The sequence below is a fragment of the Adiantum capillus-veneris genome, chromosome 4 (genome assembly GCF_014529385.1).
Source record: "Adiantum capillus-veneris isolate H3 chromosome 4, ASM1452938v2, whole genome shotgun sequence".
Taxonomy (NCBI): domain Eukaryota; kingdom Viridiplantae; phylum Streptophyta; class Polypodiopsida; order Polypodiales; family Pteridaceae; genus Adiantum; species Adiantum capillus-veneris.
In genome coordinates this window covers 103,252,547-103,269,808 of record NC_140934.1, presented here as the reverse complement: position 1 = coordinate 103,269,808, position 17,262 = coordinate 103,252,547, and the positions used below count along the sequence as shown (strand labels likewise).

General features: G+C 45.4%; 1 protein-coding gene across 8 annotated transcripts in view; it reads right to left on the bottom strand.

Annotated features, from left to right (window-relative positions):
• LOC147459719 (uncharacterized) overlaps positions 1-16,525 on the bottom strand; it is a 196,741-nt gene extending 180,216 nt beyond the window's left edge. For 6 of the 8 annotated variants that reach the window (XR_015187903.1, XM_086510939.1, XM_086510941.1 and 3 more), the window contains exons 1-2: positions 16,386-16,520; positions 16,226-16,299 (exon numbers count right to left, since the gene is read on the bottom strand). Coding sequence is in view for 6 of the 8 variants with exons in the window: in XM_086510939.1 (XP_086367065.1) it covers positions 16,226-16,299; positions 16,386-16,461 (150 nt within the window). In the remaining 2 variants the exon portion in view is untranslated. Of the gene's footprint in view, positions 1-16,225; positions 16,300-16,385 lie in introns of all 8 variants that reach the window. The other 2 variants (XM_086510945.1, XM_086510944.1) reach the window with 2 other exon arrangements.
• Between the last annotated feature and the right edge of the window lie 737 nt (positions 16,526-17,262).

Below are 17,262 nucleotides of genomic sequence, written 5' to 3'. Positions count from 1 at the left end.
GACGCCGGAAGCAGCAGAGAGTGCTAGCGCTGGGATTCTGGAGTAGAGACCGGCGACAGAAATTGCACTTGTTCGCGTGACGACTGAGTACGGAGTTCGATTCTCCGAGCAAGGAGCGACAGGTATAAGGTGTTGATACGCTTTGAGAATTATTGCTTTGTGTGGTTTGTTTTGCAAGAATCTCCCGTCTTACAGGAAGGCCCTTAACGGGAAGTACGGTTTCACGCCTAAGTCCCTTACGGGAAAGTACGACTTCGCGCCTGAGTCCCTTACGGGAAGGAATGGCCTTGTGCCCAAGCCCTTTACGCGAAAGCACGACCTTCAGGTCTAAGACTACAGAACGGAGGGGTTTCCTCGGGTTCTGGTGCTTGTATAAGAATTCTCCCTCAATAAAAGAATACTCTTAACGGGGGGGACCAACCCATCTTCTGGTCCCCAATACTGTGTCGATCTTCTCCCTTCTCTCACCTTTTGCAAAGTATTTTATTTTATCAGATTTCTAAGTGCTCGTGTACGCTCCCGTTTTGTGACAGTGATATCAGAGCTCGGACTCCTCTCTTTCTCTGCAAAGAAGGACGATTCCGAGAAGAACGGGAAGAACCATGTCGAGCCAAGGGAGAAGCGTTGAAGAGGAGCTTCAACAAGTGCAAGCTCAGCTTGCGGAGTTGCAACAAATCTTACTATTGCCAAACGTCCAAAAGCTTTTGGGCGGAATGAAGAAAACGAATGGAACTGATGCAGCCAAGCATCCAGACAACACTGTTGGCGTGAGACCACAGGAGGCAAGAGAAGAAGAACGTGCCGAGGTGCACAAAGGATCTTCGGATCGGAATGAACGGCCTAGTTCAAGGAAAGGCCAGGAAAAAGCGCTCTCTTTGCTAGACGAGAGCAAGGACATCTCTATCTCATCTCCATCTTACTCTCCTGATTATACTTCTACTTCTCGATCATCTCGACAGAAGAAGGAAGCCGCTACTACTACTACCCTACATCAACCTAAAGATAAGCCTCGATTCAAGAAGCATGGTCGCAAGTCTCAACATCGCATGAAAGTCTTCAAATCGGGCGACAAGGACATTAAGTTCGAAACCTACAACGGACGGAGAGACATCTCCAAAGCACTGTCCTTCATCAGGCAGTTTGAAGTCGCCTTTACCAATGGGCACTTCACAGAAAGATCCAAATTACGCCATGTGGAGATGCATCTCAAGGAAACGGCAAGTAATTGGTGGTTAGCCAAGATTCTAGAAGGTTCTCAGGCCAAAACTTGGGAGAGCTTCAAATCTAAATTTTATGAACAATTTCTTCCGCCTGAGTTCGAGCAGGACATACGGAAGGAATGGGACTGGCTTGCCCAGAAGGAACATGAAAGAGTAACGACTTATGTGGACAAGTATTGGTCGGTTCTTCTGAAGGTCACTCCCTTCATGAAGATTGCCGACGAGGAAAAGAACAGAAAATTCGAAGCGGGTCTTCAACTGCAGCTTCGAAAGAGTATGAAGGTGTATCCGCATGATACTCTTCAAAGGATGATGGAGTCAACAATCATTGCTGAGGATTTGCACTCAACTAGGACGCCCAGAAAGATGGAGCATAGCACTTACCGTGCAAGGCAAAGAGGGGTCTACGATGACCATGGGGGCCAAGGAAGAAAACGTCCTCCATCTAGAGACGATGATCATTCTAAGAAGCCAGAGGGCACTGGCAAGCGAACTAAGTACCTTTCTCCTACTCAACTTCAAACTTTCAGAGAGGAAGAAAGATGCTTCTACTGTGGCGAGAAAGGACATATGAAACCGGACTGCCCGCTAAAGCAGCAATGGCAAGAGCAAGCCTCTATGAGGCAAGAGAAAGCAAGGAAGGAACCCGCACCACCGAGTTCGAACTCAATTCCAGATATTCAAGGAAACACAGAAACAGAGAAAGGGAAGCGCCAACTTCTGAAGGGCTGGGGGTCTTTGAATAACCAGCGAGTATTGATTCTTTATGATCCAGGATCCACGGATAACTTCATCTCCCTGGATACTGCAGAACGTTTGTGCCTTACACCGGCTCAGCTTGGCACACCGGTTACATCCGGATCGGCATTCGAGGGGTTGACAACCAATGCAACTCCCGTGCAAGGACAGCTCAATCTTCGGATTGGCGAGTACAAGGACCGCGAATCATTTTTGATGGCACCCATCGAGGGATGTGATATCATCTTGGGTAAGCCATGGCACTTTCACATGACACCTATTCCCGATTATGTGGAAAAGACCCTCACTTTTGATCATGGGGGTAAGAAAATAGAGATTCAAGCTGATGCAGGAGATTGGCAGTTCCCAATTGTAAGCCATATCTCCATTAAGAAAGAAATGAAGAAGTGTGTTTCTGCTTACTTGATTTTTGCACGTGAAAAGGATAAAACTAGTAGGGACTCTCTCTCTAGTCTGGAAATTAAGCGTCTTCAATTTATTGAAAAGTACCAAGATTGTTTCACGGAAACACTCCCTGATGAACTCCCTCCGGTACACCCGGAAGATCACCGCATAGATCTCATACCGGGTAGCTCGCCTCCCAATCAACCCCCTTATCAGGTAAGTCTTGCTCAGCAAGAGGAAATTTTGAAGCAAGTCAACGAGCTTCTAGAGAAAGGGTTAGTACGGCCAAGTGCTTCACCCTATTGCTCTCCAGTTCTACTGGTGCAAAAGAAAGATGTCACGTTTCGAATGTGCATAGACTATCGGTCTTTAAACAAGATCACACTCAAGAATCGCTTTCCGATCCCTCATATTTTTGATATACTTGATAAGTTGCAGGGTGCAAGTGTCTTTAGTCACATAGACTTAAAGAGTGGGTATCATCAGATACGGATCGCCCCTGAGGATGTCCATAAGACTGCTTTCCGCACAACCTTTGGACTATATGAATTCTTGGTAATGCCTTTCGGCTTGACCAATGCTCCTGCGACGTTCAATCGCATGATGGACCGCATTTTCAGCCCGTATCGAGCTTTTACGGGAGTATTCTTTGACGACATACTCATCTTCTCTAAGTCAGAAGAGGAACATCGGAAGCACTTGGACTTAGTGTTTCAAGAATTGCGAAAGCATGAGTTGCATGTGAATGCAAAGAAGAGCGAGTTCTTTCTCTCTGAGATACACTATCTCGGCCATATAGTCTCCCACAATAGAGTGAGTATGGATCCTGCCAAGATCCGAGTGGTAGAAGATTGGCCTATTCCCACTACGGTACATGATGTACGTAGCTTTCTGGGATTATGTTCATATTATCGAAGGTTTGTCCGAGGATTTGCTCATGTAGCAGGACCACTTCATGATTTGACAAAGAAGAAGATTCCTTTCAGATGGGGATCGAGACAACAAGGAGCTTTTGATCGGCTCAAGTACTTGCTAAGCCATGGACCTATTTTGATAGTGCCTGACTTAAGGAAACCATTTGAGGTTCACTGCGATGCTTCAAGCGATTGCATCGGAGCAGTGTTAAACCAAGAAGGCCATGCAGTGGCTTACGAAAGCAGACGGCTTAAGGATGCAGAGTTGCATGCATCAATCTATGAAAAGGAACTCACGGCTGTGATTCACGCCTTATCCAACTGGAAGCACTATCTTCTAGGAGCGGATTTTGTGATCAAGACTGATCACCAGAGTTTGCGGTATTTTCTTACGCAAAGGAAACTGTCTGAAAAGAAGATGAGATGGGCAAACTTTTTGTCTATGTTTCACTTCCAGATCCTTCACACGGCTGGGAGAAAGAATGTAGTTGCAGACGCATTGTCTAGGCGGCCAAGGGTGAACGCTATCACTTCGGTGTATCACCAAGAATTAGAAGCACTACCAGATTTGTATCCGAATGATCCAGACTTCTCCACCATTTGGGGAAAGCTACATCGTGGAGAGAATGAGTTTCCCTATTCCATCCGGGACGGTTATCTCTACCACCATCAGGCCATATGTGTGGCGGAACCATTAAGAAAGAAGATCATGGATGAAGCACACGCTTCGCCTTATGCGGGTCATCGGGGTATTCTCCCTACAACCTTAGCAATGGAAAGATATTTCTTTTGGCCTAGCCTTAAAGCAGACATTGATAAGTATGTCTGGGAATGTTTGGTTTGCCAAAAAGTGAAGTATGATCAGCATAAGACGCCTGGGTTGCTACAACCTTTGCCTGTGCCTAATGAACCTTGGGAAAGTATTGCCATGGACTTCATCATGGACCTCACTAGAACTCAGACTGGAAATGACGCGATCTGGACCATTGTGGACAGGTTTAGCAAGCAAGCACACTTTATACCAGTCAAGAAAACGATCAAAGCAGATCATATGGCTAGGGTCTTTCTAGCACAGATCTTTAAGCATCACGGAATGCCTAAGTCTATTGTGAGCGATCGAGATCCTCGCATGACAGGAAATTTTTGGCGTGCCTTGATGGATAATCTTGGTACAACGCTGAATTTTTCATCTGCCTACCATCCTCAAACGGACGGGCAAAGTGAGGCAGCCAATTCCACAGTATTGGATATGTTAAAAGCTTATGTGTCAGACCGGCAATCTGACTGGGAGAAATATTTGCCTCTTGTCAAGTATGCGTATAACAATACCATACACTCATCGATGGGGAAAGCACCTTTTGAGATTCTCTATGGTAAGCCTTTGCTTCCACCCATCCTTTTAACTAAGGATAAGATCTTTGCAGCGGATGAATTTGTCCGGGACTTGGACACAACCTACGGGCAAGTTAGGAGAGCTATTCTACGCTCTCAGGAAAAGCATAAGAAAGCTGCAGATAAGTACAGAAGGAATCTGGACTTAACAGTCGGACAGTTAGTCTTACTCAAGTTTGAGAAGGCAAGACTTAAGAAACAAGCGTCTCATAAGGGGAAAGTGGTAAAACTTTCTACCCATTATTATGGGCCGTTTAAGATCACTGAGCGAGTGAATGATGTCACTTTCCGATTAGAGCTACCGCCTAATTGGAAGATCCATAATGCTTTCCATGTCAGTTTACTCCGGCCGTATGTAGGACAGCCTCCAAGCCAGCCTAGCGTTGAGAAACCTTGTAACAGACTTGGCACACTCCAAGTCAAGAATCAACCGCGACAGCACCAAATAACCACTTCAAAACAAGTCACAGATCACAATAGATGTACACTGGCCCGGCGGAGTTCCGTGCCTAGAGATATTGGCCCCAAAGACTGGCGCCCCTTTCGGTATTTCTTTTTATATTAATCAATCATCAAAGTACAAGAGAGCGGTTAGGGTTTCACTCTCAGACTCTGTGTCCAGATGCTCTGAGAAGTGAGGCCCTCACCACTAATTTAAAGGTTACAAGGGATGCCCAAAAGCAGAGCCCCAAAAGCTTTTAAAATAAAAAGCATCGGTTCTCTCTCTCTTAGAGAGTCTTTTCTCTTTTTTTATTAAAAAAAAGAAAGCAAAATTTGCGTCGCTCATCATTTTCAAAAAAAAATTCTTTTTTTTTTTTTAGCCTCTGCAATTTCCGGAAATTAGGGTTTTTGGCAGAAATTAGGGTTTGCAGGAATTTTAGGGTTTCTGGCAGAAATTAGGGTTTCTATTGTCCGCCACGTCATCACTTTGTGACATACCCCCCTCTTGAAAGCATTGTAATCGACCGCGATTACGCCTGCAAAACCGACAAAAGCCATAAACCGTCTTAGCAGACACTGACTGTTAGTACCTACGTACTAGGAACACACATCTAGCACATGTACAAAATCGACAGTCACATCACACGACATCACATGACATTCAACATTCATTCGGATCTTAGACCATGATTTATCGGCAATGTAGCTAGCAATCACATCTAGGTCCAATCGGGACCTCATCGATGTCCGATTGACTAACCCCTATTGCAACCATGTCTATTCGAGATCAAGTAGACCAAAATGCTGCAGTCATTTCGTCTATCAGTTCCTGCACTCACAAGAAGTCAAGAACAAATCAGTATCATAATCAGGAATTCCATTTCATAAAGTCATCCAGCAGAATACTGTCAGCTCTCAGTATCCCTGAAGCTCAAAGAGACATCAGTGACTTTAGTATCAAAATCGAGGCATCTGTTGACAAAGGAGCGGAGTAACTCCCCTCTTGTGCATCCCACTACACCAGATCTTCGGCCAAGCTGAGTTTCTGTGTTCCGTTTGGAGTAGACTATGCTAAACCAAAACATCGAGGTAAAGTTTCACAATCCGAGGAGTATCTGCTAGGTCCTCCTCCTCCATCCACTTCGCATCAAATGCAGAAAAGTTCTTGAACTAAACCAAGAACCGCCTTCAGACTTTACCTTTCTTCGTATCGTTATGTGCCAAAATCTGTTCAGGAACAAGGATCTCCTCGTTTTCTTCCACTTTGGGTTGCTCATCAGGATCCCCATCATCAGGCACATCACCCTTAACAGGGTTCAAGAGACTCACATGCAATGCATTATGAATCCTCCAAGTATCTGGCAGGTTCAATCAGAAGGAGACATCATTTATCTTTTCAGTAATCTGGAAAGGTCCGTAGTATCGCATACTAAGCTTTGGAAAAAGCCTCTCCTTTCCCTTTTTCTTTCGTAAGCGTGCCTTCTCAAAAGTAAGAGCACCCAATCATCCTCCTTCAATTTCAAGTCGCGACGATGGCGATCCGCTGCCTTTTTCTGTCGTTCTTGAGACTTCTGCAAAGTCTCGCGAACCTTGGCAAAAGCCGTATCCAAATCTCGCGAATATTCATCCGCTTCAAATATCTAATCTTTCGTGCTCAGGAAGGATGGAACCTTCACAACACTTTCAACAATCTCACATGGCGCCTTTCCCGTCGAAGAGTGTATCGTGTTATTATAGGCAAATTCCACCAAAGGTAAGTTCTTTTCCCATTGAGTCTTCTGATCCAAGATACAAGACTTCAATAAATCCAAAATCACTGAATTGGCAATCTCAAATTGCCCGTCAGTCTGCAAGTGGAACGATGACGAGAACTGCAACTGCGTGCCAATGTTCTCCCAAATTGCCTTCCAAAACAAACTCATAAATCTGGGGTCTCTGTCGGAGACAATCATCTCAGACGTGCCATGTAATCGGAAAATCATCGTGATCATTCTGTGTTCTCGGGAGATCAAAAAAAATGAAATCCATTTCAATATTTTCCCAGGGGCGGGTGGGTATGGGTAAAGGTTGTAACAATCCCTGTGCCTTATGCCTGTCAAACTTGACCTTCTGGCATACCAAGCAACTGCGCACAAACTCTTCCACATCCTTCTTGAGTCTCCGCCAAAAGAAATATCTCTCCACCCCTTTCATGGTGGTAGCAATGCCACGGTGACCCGTAAAAGGTGGACAGTGGCATTCAGTCATAACCTTTTCCCTCAACGGCTGTGTAACGCACAACATAGTCTTTTTCATCAAGTAGCCTTCCCGAAGGGAGTATCTTGCTATTGTCTCCCCATCCCGTATCCGTGTGAAAATATCTGCAAAATCTGTATCTGTGGCATACTGATCGACCATATCCTCGAAGCTCCTATGATGTATCGCGGAAATAGCCAGAACCAACAGTTTCCGAGACAAAGCATCTGCCGCCACATTCTTCTGTCCCTGCACATGGACAATCTGGAAGTGGAACTGTGACAAGATGTTCGCCCACCGCATCTGCTTTTCCGAAAGCTGCTTCTGTGACAAGAAGTAGCGCAAACTCTGATGGTCTGTAAAGACAGTAAAATCCGCTCCGAGTAGGTAATGCCGCCACTGAGTAAGAGCATGGATAACCGCCAAAAGCTCTTTCTCATAGATCTGTGCTGTCATCTCCGGCCTAGAGAACAAACGGCTCTCGTAAGCTATGACATGGCCTTCTTGCATCAAGACCGCACCCAGACTACGACCACAAGCATCACAATATACTTCAAATGACTTCTGCAAGTCCGGCAAAGTCAAATCTGGTCCTGTAGTCAATTTCTCTTTCAATGTCCGAAAGGCAGTCACCTCTGTGGGTCCCCACGAAAAAGGTACTCCTTTCTGTGTCAAGGTATGCAAAGGGGAAGCAACCTCTGCAAACTTTCGTATGAACTGCCTGTAGTACGAACACAGTCCCAAGAAGCTTCTAACTTCATGGACATTCCTCAAATCGGGCCAATCACGGATAGTCTCTATCTTGGCCGGGTCCATTTGCACTCCTACTGCTGACACAATGTGTCCCAAAAAGTGTATCTCTGGTAGGAAAAATTCACTTTTCTTTGCATTAATCACTAACGTGTGATCTCGTAATGCCTGAAAGATTTGAAGCAGATGATCTCTGTGTTCTGCCTCATTCTTGGAGAAAACAATGATGTCATCAAAGAAAGTGCCAGCAAATAGCCTGTACTCTCGAAAAATCCTGTCCATCATCCGGTTAAATGTCGCAGGAGCATTGGTTAAGCCAAAAGGCATCACCAAAAACTCAAATAACCCAAAAGTCATCCGAAAAGCTGTCTTGTAGACATCTCCAGGCGCTATCCTGATCTGATGATATCCACTCTTCAAGTCAATCCTGCTAAAGCACGAGGATCCCTGTAACGTGTCAAGTATATCATCGATCTTAGGAATCGGAAATCTGTTCTTGATGGTGATTTTGTTGAGAGCGCTATAATCGATACACATTCTCCAAGATCCGTCTTTCTTCAAAACCAACAACACTGGAAAGCAATACGGTGAAGTACTAGGCTGGACAAGACCCTTTTCCAAGAGGTCTTTCACTTGGTTCATAATCTCTTCATTCTGTGCTCGGCTCACACGATAAGGTGGCCGATTCGGTGGTGTGCTTCCAGGTATCAAATCAATGGTTTGATCTTCAAGCCCTCTGAAAAGCAATCGGCATGAGTGTGGAGAAAAATCTTGGCGTTCTTTTGATCAGGTCAAAACATATTCAACCTTTATCCATCGTTCAGCTCTCCCAAAAGAATGAGTAAGAAAACTGAAGTTCATCAAGTACAATCTCTAAGCCCTGCATTTATCAAAGTCGCTTTCTCGGCCCGGTAGTCAACCACGGCATAGTTCTTGTGGTACCAAGGGATCCTGAGTAGAACGTCACTCGCGTGCCCTGAACACCCCTGTCATTGCAAACGAAGTTTGCCAATGCTCGGTGTAATGGCAACATCCCATCCAGGTGCCAGTCGAACTACCACCGCCTGTGGCGTCAGTCTGTTGGGCGTATTTCCAAATCGAGCCGCCAATTCCAAGTGAAAAGAAGTTGGCCTTGGCTCCTTCAAAAGAGCTTCCTGATCCTTCACTTTGCCCCAAAAGCGGCAAAGTTTGTACTTTCATTCATTTAATTCAGTTCAGGTCCCACGCCATGTGGCACCAGTTTTGCTTTTCTGTCTGCCTTTTCTGCCACATTCCTCAGCTGCTCTCGAACTCTCAGACCTGTCGTCGTCTTTATCATTCTGTTCTTTCTGTGCCTTTTTAGGGCACTTCGCGGAGATATGTCCATGTTCCCCGCATCCAAAGCACTTACCCTCTCTGATGAAGCGAGCTCTCTCCTCAGGAGTAAGCTTGGGTTGTGCATCCTTTTTCTCTGGGTTGCTCTTTTTCTTTCTACTTTAATTCCCAGAAGTCTGTTCGGCTCGTTGTGTCATGGCCTTATCTGTGGGGTAGGTCAAACTGCTAGAGTGAATGGCAAAGCCCCGCTTCGCATGACTCATCAACTCCTGAATAGAAGCTGACTTCTGTTCCAAGCAGTGATCTCGGATCTCTGTAGGTAGACCCAAGGTAAACCGCTCAATCTGTTCTTTGAACGAGATCTTCTTGAATGAAGAGGCGAGTAGAAAAGAGCTCCAGAATCTTTCACAATAAGCATTGATTGTATCTTTCTTGGTCATCCGAAGATTGTTCCAAGCAGCTCGTACATCTCGTTCACATTCTTGCGTCAACCAAGAAGAAATAAAAAGCTTCTTAAATTTCAGCCATGTAACTGGCGCAGTCCTGTTTAAAAGAAGCGTGGACCATCAAGTACGAGCATTCCCCTTAAGGTAAGAGGTAGCTCTCCGAATCTTGGAGGCTCTGAAGAGCGTCCTCCCGCGAAAGCGATGTCAAACTGTTGTATAAAAGACAAAGCCTTCGAAGCATCTGAGTATCCTGAAAAGTATCAAACTTGATCGAGTGGCCACCTTCCTTAAACTCTCGGACTTTCTTGCTTTTATCTTCGAGAAAGTCATATTGGTTGGCTTTGTAAAAATTCTTCTTGTTCGCATAAAACTTTCCGTCATCGGAATCTGAGCTGTCTGTAGACGAGTCCATAGTAGAACTGTCAGTCTCTGGGCGAGATTTAGCCTTCTTTGCCTTTTTCTTGCCCTTTCCGAAGCTTTGTTTCTTGCTTCGCTTTTTTTTACCTTTTCTGTCTTCTTTACTCGAATCCGAGGAGCTAGAAGAACTATCAGAAGAAGAAGAAGAAGCTTTGTTTCTTGCTTCGCTTTTTTTACCTTTTCTGTCTTCTGTTTCTTTGCCTTGTCAAATGTCGACCGACGACCCAAATAACCTGGAAAGTCAGTGCTTTTCTTCTGCTTTTTGCCGTGCTTTTTGGCTTTCTTTTGCGCGTCAAAAAGCTGAGCAATCCGTGCATCAACCACGTTCTCCAGTTCCTTCTCCGTATATTTTCTTGGAGGCAGAAGGTTTCTTGAGAGCGGGTTTCGGGAGTGGTGTTGTGGTTCTCTGCCACTCCATCTGTACCTCTTCCAAAGAGGTCTGATTCATATATTTTGCCATCTTCGGATCCTTGGCAAAATTGAGCATCATCTTTGTTGCATCGCCGATCAACTGGCGATGCTCCATCTCTCGCCGCTCCGCCTGAGTAGGCCAAGGCGGGCCATACTCTCTGCCGGAATCTTCGTTGTGATCCCTACCCGCATCTCCAGATGCAGAGGGAGTCGACTGATCATTGCCTGAAGCCATAGGTGCCGCGGAAAAAAAATTCGGGGATCGGATTCCCCGTAGAAGAGAAATCGGTCGTGCTCTGATACCACTGTAACAGACTTGGCACACTCCAAGTCAAGAATCAACCGCGACAGCACCAAATAACCACTTCAAAACAAGTCACAGATCACAATAGATGTACACTGGCCCGGCGGAGTTCAGTGCCTAGAGATATTGGCCCCAAAGACTGCCGCCCCTTTCGGTATTTCTTTTTATATTAATCAATCATCAAAGTACAAGAGAGCGGTTAGGGTTTCACTCTCAGACTCTGCGTCCAGATGCTCTGAGAAGTGAGGTCCTCACCACTAATTTAAAGGTTACAAGGGATGCCCAAAAGCAGAGCCCCAAAAGCTTTTAAAATAAAAAGCATCAGTTCTCTCTCTCTCTTAGAGAGTCTTTTCTCTTTTTTTATTGAAAAAAAAAGCAAAATTCGCGTCGCTCATCATTTTCAAAAAAAAAAAATCATATATATATTTTTTTTTAGCCTCCGCGATTTCCGGAAATTAGGGTTTTTGGCAGAAATTAGGGTTTGCAGGAATTTTAGGGTTTCTGCTGTCCGCCACGTCATCACTTTGTGACAAACCTCCTAAGGTTGAGGAAACAGAAGAAATACTCCAACCGGAGCAAAAAGTAAGTCATCAGGAGCGGTCTCAAATCCGGAAAGATAACACGGAAGTATTTGGTTAAGTTTAAGAACTATTCGAATCTAGATGCTCAGTGGATGACGCAGGAGGAATTAGCAGCTTATCCTGAGATACTGGAGGTATATGTCCAAGCACTACAATTGAGGTAACTGTTTAGAAGCCAAAGGGATGTTGCTAATTGGAACTATTTTCTTATTTTTAATGATTAATCTCTTTTTTAGGATATTTTATTGTGTGCACTAAGAACTGTTAAAAGATTGTAGCTACAGGAACTGCCATCAAGAACGGACAACTCTGATGTGTCATTTGATGGGTGACGATAAACATCGCGAAGGAGTTTCCGTAAGTTCGGTGGAAAGGGCCGGGTTATGAGTGCCCCAGATGCGTCACATGATGGGTGACAGGTGCATCAGTAAGGGGGCATCCCGTAGGCTAAGGAGGAAATCCGAACTGAGTAAGAAAATACGCGTAAGAACGCAAGCACAAGAATAAAGATGGGTTCAATGAAGCTTTCTACGAAAAGCAGGAACAGTCGCGGGAGGACAGATGTTTTCCCGCGAGGAGTCTATGTCTACATTGCATCTGTGTCGTGTCCTGCACCCGGGGACGCCTGGAATGTGTCCGTGTAGCATTGTTTTCACTAACTGAGTGAGTTTTTAAAGTTTGAACAGGTTCACACTTTATTTTATAAAGTGACCGCACTTTTAAGTGACCGGCCCCTTTATTAATAAAATAAAGCAAGCAAGGCTCTTATAGAAAAAGCCAACGGTAAAACCAACGCAGGGGGGGCTGAATTGCGATTTCTCTCTCTCCTCTCTCTAGAAAACGCGATTTTCTCTCTCCTCTCTCTAGAAAACGTGATTTTCTCTCTCCTCTCTCTAGGAGCGCCAAGCTCTGCTTTTGGACCCCTATTCCTGCCGGGTGTTAGACCCTATAAAAGGATAGCCAACGTTTCAGTTTGCAGACGCCGGAAGCAGCAGAGAGTGCTAGCGCTGGGATTCTGGAGTAGAGACCGGCGACGGAAATTGCACATGTTCGCGTGACAACTGAGTACGGAGGTCGATTCTCCGAGCAAGGAGCAACAGGTATAAGGTGTTGATACGCTTTGAGAATTATTGCTTTGTGTGGTTTGTTTTGCGGTGATCTCCCGTCTTACGGGAAGGCCCTTAACGGGAAGTACGGTTTCACGCCTAAGTCCCTTACGGGAAAGTACGGCTTCGCGCGTAAGTCCCTTGCGGGAAGGAACGGCCTTGTGCCCAAGCCCTTTACGGGAAAGCACGACCTTCGGGTCTAAGACTACAGAACGGAGGGGTTTCCTCGGGTTCTCGTGCTTGTATAAGAATTCTCCCTGAATAAAAGAATACTCTTAACGGGGGGGGGACCAGAAGATGCGGGGGGGAACCAGCCCATCTTCTGGTCCCCAATACTGTGTCGATCTTCTCCCTTCTCTCACCTTTTGCAAAGTATTTTATTTTATCAGATTTCTAAGTGCTCGTGTACGCTCCCGTTTTGTGACACTTTGCCTTTTTCTTGCCCTTTCCGAAGCTTTGTTTCTTGCTTCGCTTTTTACCTTTTCTGTCTTCTTCGCTCGAATCTGAAGAGCTAGAAAAACTGTCAGAAGAAGAAGAAGAAGAAGAAGAAGAAGAACTGGGTACTCCTTCAAATCGAACACGCTTCTTCTGTTTCTTTGCCTTGTCAAATGTCGACTGACGACCCAAATATCCCGGGAAGTCAGTGCCTTTCTTCTGCTTTTTGCCGTGCTTTTTGGCTTCTTTTGCGCGTCAAAAAGTTGAACAATCCGTGCATCAACCACCTCTTGTAATTCCTTCTATGAATACTGTTTGTGATCAGAAGGTTTCTTGAGAGCGGGTTTCAAGGGTGGTGTAGTGGTTTTCTGCCACTGCGCATGCACTTCCTGAAAAGAAGTCTCGCTCATATATTTTGCCAATTTCGGATCCTTCGCAAAACTGAGCATCATCTTTGTTGCATCGCCGATCAATTGACGACGATTCATCTCTCTTTGCTCTGCCTGAGTAGGCCGAGGCAGGCCATACTCTCTACCGGAATCTTCGTTGTGATCCCTGCCCGCATCTCCAGATGCAGAGGGAGTCAACTGATCCTTGCGTGAAGCCATAGGTGCCGCCGGAAAAAAAATTGGGGATCGGATTTCCCGTAGAAGAGAAATCGGTCGTGCTCTGATACCACTGTAACAGACTTGGGTCACTCCAAGTCAAGAATCAATCGCGACAGCACCAAATAACCACTTCAAAACAATTCACAGATCACAATAGATTTAAACTGGCCCGGCCGAGTTCCGTGCCTAGAGATATTGGCCCCAAAGACTGGGACTGGCGCCCCTTTCGGTATTTCTTTATGTATTAATCAATCATCAAAGTACAAGAGAGCGGTTAGGGTTTCACTCTCAGACGCTGCGTCCAGATGCTCTGAGAAGTGAGGCCCTCACCGCATATTTAAATGTTACAAGGGATGCCCAAAAGCTTGAAAGCAAAAGCAGATTCTCTCTCTCTCTCAATGAGAGTAAAAATAAAGCAATTCAACTCTCTCTCTCTCTCATCCAATTCTTTTCGTAGCAAAAAGCCAAAAGCTGGGATTTTGCGTCGCTCAAAAATCATTTATTAAAAAAAAAAAATCCACCTCCGCGATTTCCGGAAATTAGGGTTTCTGGCAGAAATTGGGGTTTCTACTATCGGTAGGCACGTCATCACTTTGTGTCACTAGCAGACAAGCGCGCAAGACACAGGCTGGCACTTCGACAAAGGCCAACGACCAACCAGCTGATAGCTGGCAACAGGTGCATGGCCGCCATCAACAAGGAGGGCTCGCCACACCGCCCGATCGACCTCTTGCAGCGGAGTAGCACTGGGTTCCGACAGGGAACCGTTTCGACCCTTTGCAGCAAGAGTCCCCTGAGGAGTCTCCCTCAACTTCAACTTCACTGCCGCCACCCCTCTTGCTACGATTTCTCTACCCCGCCTCCACCTTACCCCCACCTCCCCTCCTCCATCCCCACCTCCCACTCCCCCTCTTTCCCCCGCCGGGCCCTCAGCCTCATCACCAGACCCATCCCACACTCCTCCAACACAGGGGACTAGACAGTCATCTGCAGCTCAACACTCCCTTGGTAGTGCTTTCGCTACGAGCCAAATGGCTCGAGAGGGACAGCCCTATTTGAGGACGCCACTTCTGGTACATGTCTCTCCTTTTGCGTCAGTCCCACGTAGGCTGACCAGTTTTGACATTGGCCGACGGTGGGATTTCTTTGACTACAACTTCACCCGATTCCTCAACGACCCATCTCCCGACCTTGAGGCAGCTTGCTTCCGAGTTCATGTCAAAGTCTGGGTAGGGCAATTTACTGAGGTTGGTATATATGCAACCGCTTGCCTCCATTGTATTATACATTCAATTATTCATTGCCAAGGTTGATTGGTTCAGGAGACAGACTCTCGTTCAACTCTCCTCGTCGGATAGATCTTTAAGGTCTCTTGGAGTAGTTTCCTATGACGTTAAAACAATCTTCTTCTTCTTCTTCTCTCTCTCTCTCTCTCTCTCTCTCTCTCTCTCTCTCTCTCTCTCTCTCTCTCTCTCTCTCTCTCCCCTTGGTCTCTACGCTTCCGCATCATTGACTTTGATACTCTATGGTACTAGAATCCCAAGAAACATCTCAAAACATAGTACACAAGAAGACAACCATTCCAAGGCTATGTAAAAGCTTTTAGGGGAGCATTGCCTTCACATAGAAATAGCCATAAGAACATAAAATGGCAAAGAACCCTTACACAAGGAGTCAATTCTCCTTTCCCCCTTAAAACAATCTTCTTCTTCTTCTTCTTCTTCTTCTTCTCTCTCTCTCTCTCTCTCTCTCTCTCTCTCTCTCTCTCTCTCTCTCTCTCTCTCTCTCTCTCTCTCTCTCTCTCTCTCTCTCTATATATATATATATATATATATATATATATATATATATATATATATACTTCCGCATCATCGACTTTGACACTCTATGGTACTAGAATTCCAAGAAACGTCTCAAAACATAATACACAAGAAGACAACCATTCAAAGGCTATGTAAAAGCTTTTAGGGGAGCATTGCCTTCACATAGACATAGCCAACACAAAATGACAAAGAACTCTTACAAGGAGTCAATTCTCCTTTCCACCTTGACCCAGAAAGCCGTTACTCGCCATGGCAATGGTTAAATATCGGCTTGCATGCCCGGTGTCGGTCCTACTAACCGGCTCAAGCAGTCATGGCACTTTTGAAGGGGGATTGCTTGCAGAGAACAAAACATCAAGGTTACACTTTCCTTCCAAGCACACACAGGCAGACGCAATGGTTAGGCCACCAGCATGGGTAAGCAGAGGTTTTCAGTTCGAACCATATGGTGTTGACCTTTTGGTCAATGGCTTCTAGCCTTGCAATCGGTTGGGCCTACCTCGCCACGATGGCAAGCAGGCCAAATTTTAACTAAAACCATATAACGGAGATGAGCATTGTTAATAACAGAAAATTGACTATGCACACCTTGAAAGCGTTTGTGGCAGGAAATAGCAGAAAAACAAAAAAAAGTATACTTGACAAAAGGAGCGCAACACCAGCAGCACGGAGGTAAACGTATTACCTTGGAAAGAGTTTCAAAATCGAGCTGATCCGCTTCTTCATTCCTCTTGAACAACTCGTTCTTGTATCGTGTTACTGCACAATGAGAACAAAATGTGTGTGTGTGTGTGTGTGTGTGTGTGTGTGTGTGTGTGAGAGAGAGAGAGAGAGAGAGAGAGTACTGGCTCCATGGATATCGAGTAGGGGTAGTCGTGGCGACCTGCGCTCTGGTACCATGCTCAAGGTGGTGGTCGCCATTTTTGCTCTCGCTGTTCGTTACTGTCTCGCACTTTTACGGGTGCTTTGTTACAGTAAAGTTTTAGTCGGCCTTGGTTTATATGTGACCGGTACTAATAATCAAGGGATACAAGGGTGGACTTCAAAATATTTAACTAGAGTGCATCGTTAGCATGCATGAGTGCAAGTGGATAACAAACTGGTGGAATAGTACAAGCCTTCAAGGCGATTGCAATTAGAGAGAGAGCTTCCCTTTGGTAGTTGCATGTGTATAGAAATGAATGGAGAGCAAGGGCACTATTGTAATTACTATTTTGTTCTCATCGAAGCATTGAATAAGAGCATATTTCGTCAGTGTACTCTGTGATGTACATCGCAAGGTCCTCATCTGTCAGTATCAAATTTCTAGGTTTGCACTCAAGATAGTATGACCTGGACGTGTTCTCAGGTGAGCGCAGCTAAGATTCATTTCTGACGGTGATGCTCTTTAGCAACACGTTGTAAAAAAAAGCCTCCGGATGATGCCCTGGGTGAAAGTCTGTGAAATGGACCAGTAGGCGTTGCTGTTGCAGGGATTGGCCGTATGTATTCTCCTTTGAAAGACCTTTTTTCCTTTCTTTTCCCTTCGTCACTATGTCATTCTTGTGGAAGTCGTAAAATGTAAGCTTCTCCAGAGTCTGTGGTCGTGCGCAATACAGATCAACAGGGTGCAGCACGACATTATTCTTGTGAGAAATGATTCGTTGTCGTAGTGCCGGGGGTGATGAGTCAACATAGTGGACGCTATCGCTCTTTGAAATGAATGGGATTTGCAAACAATCT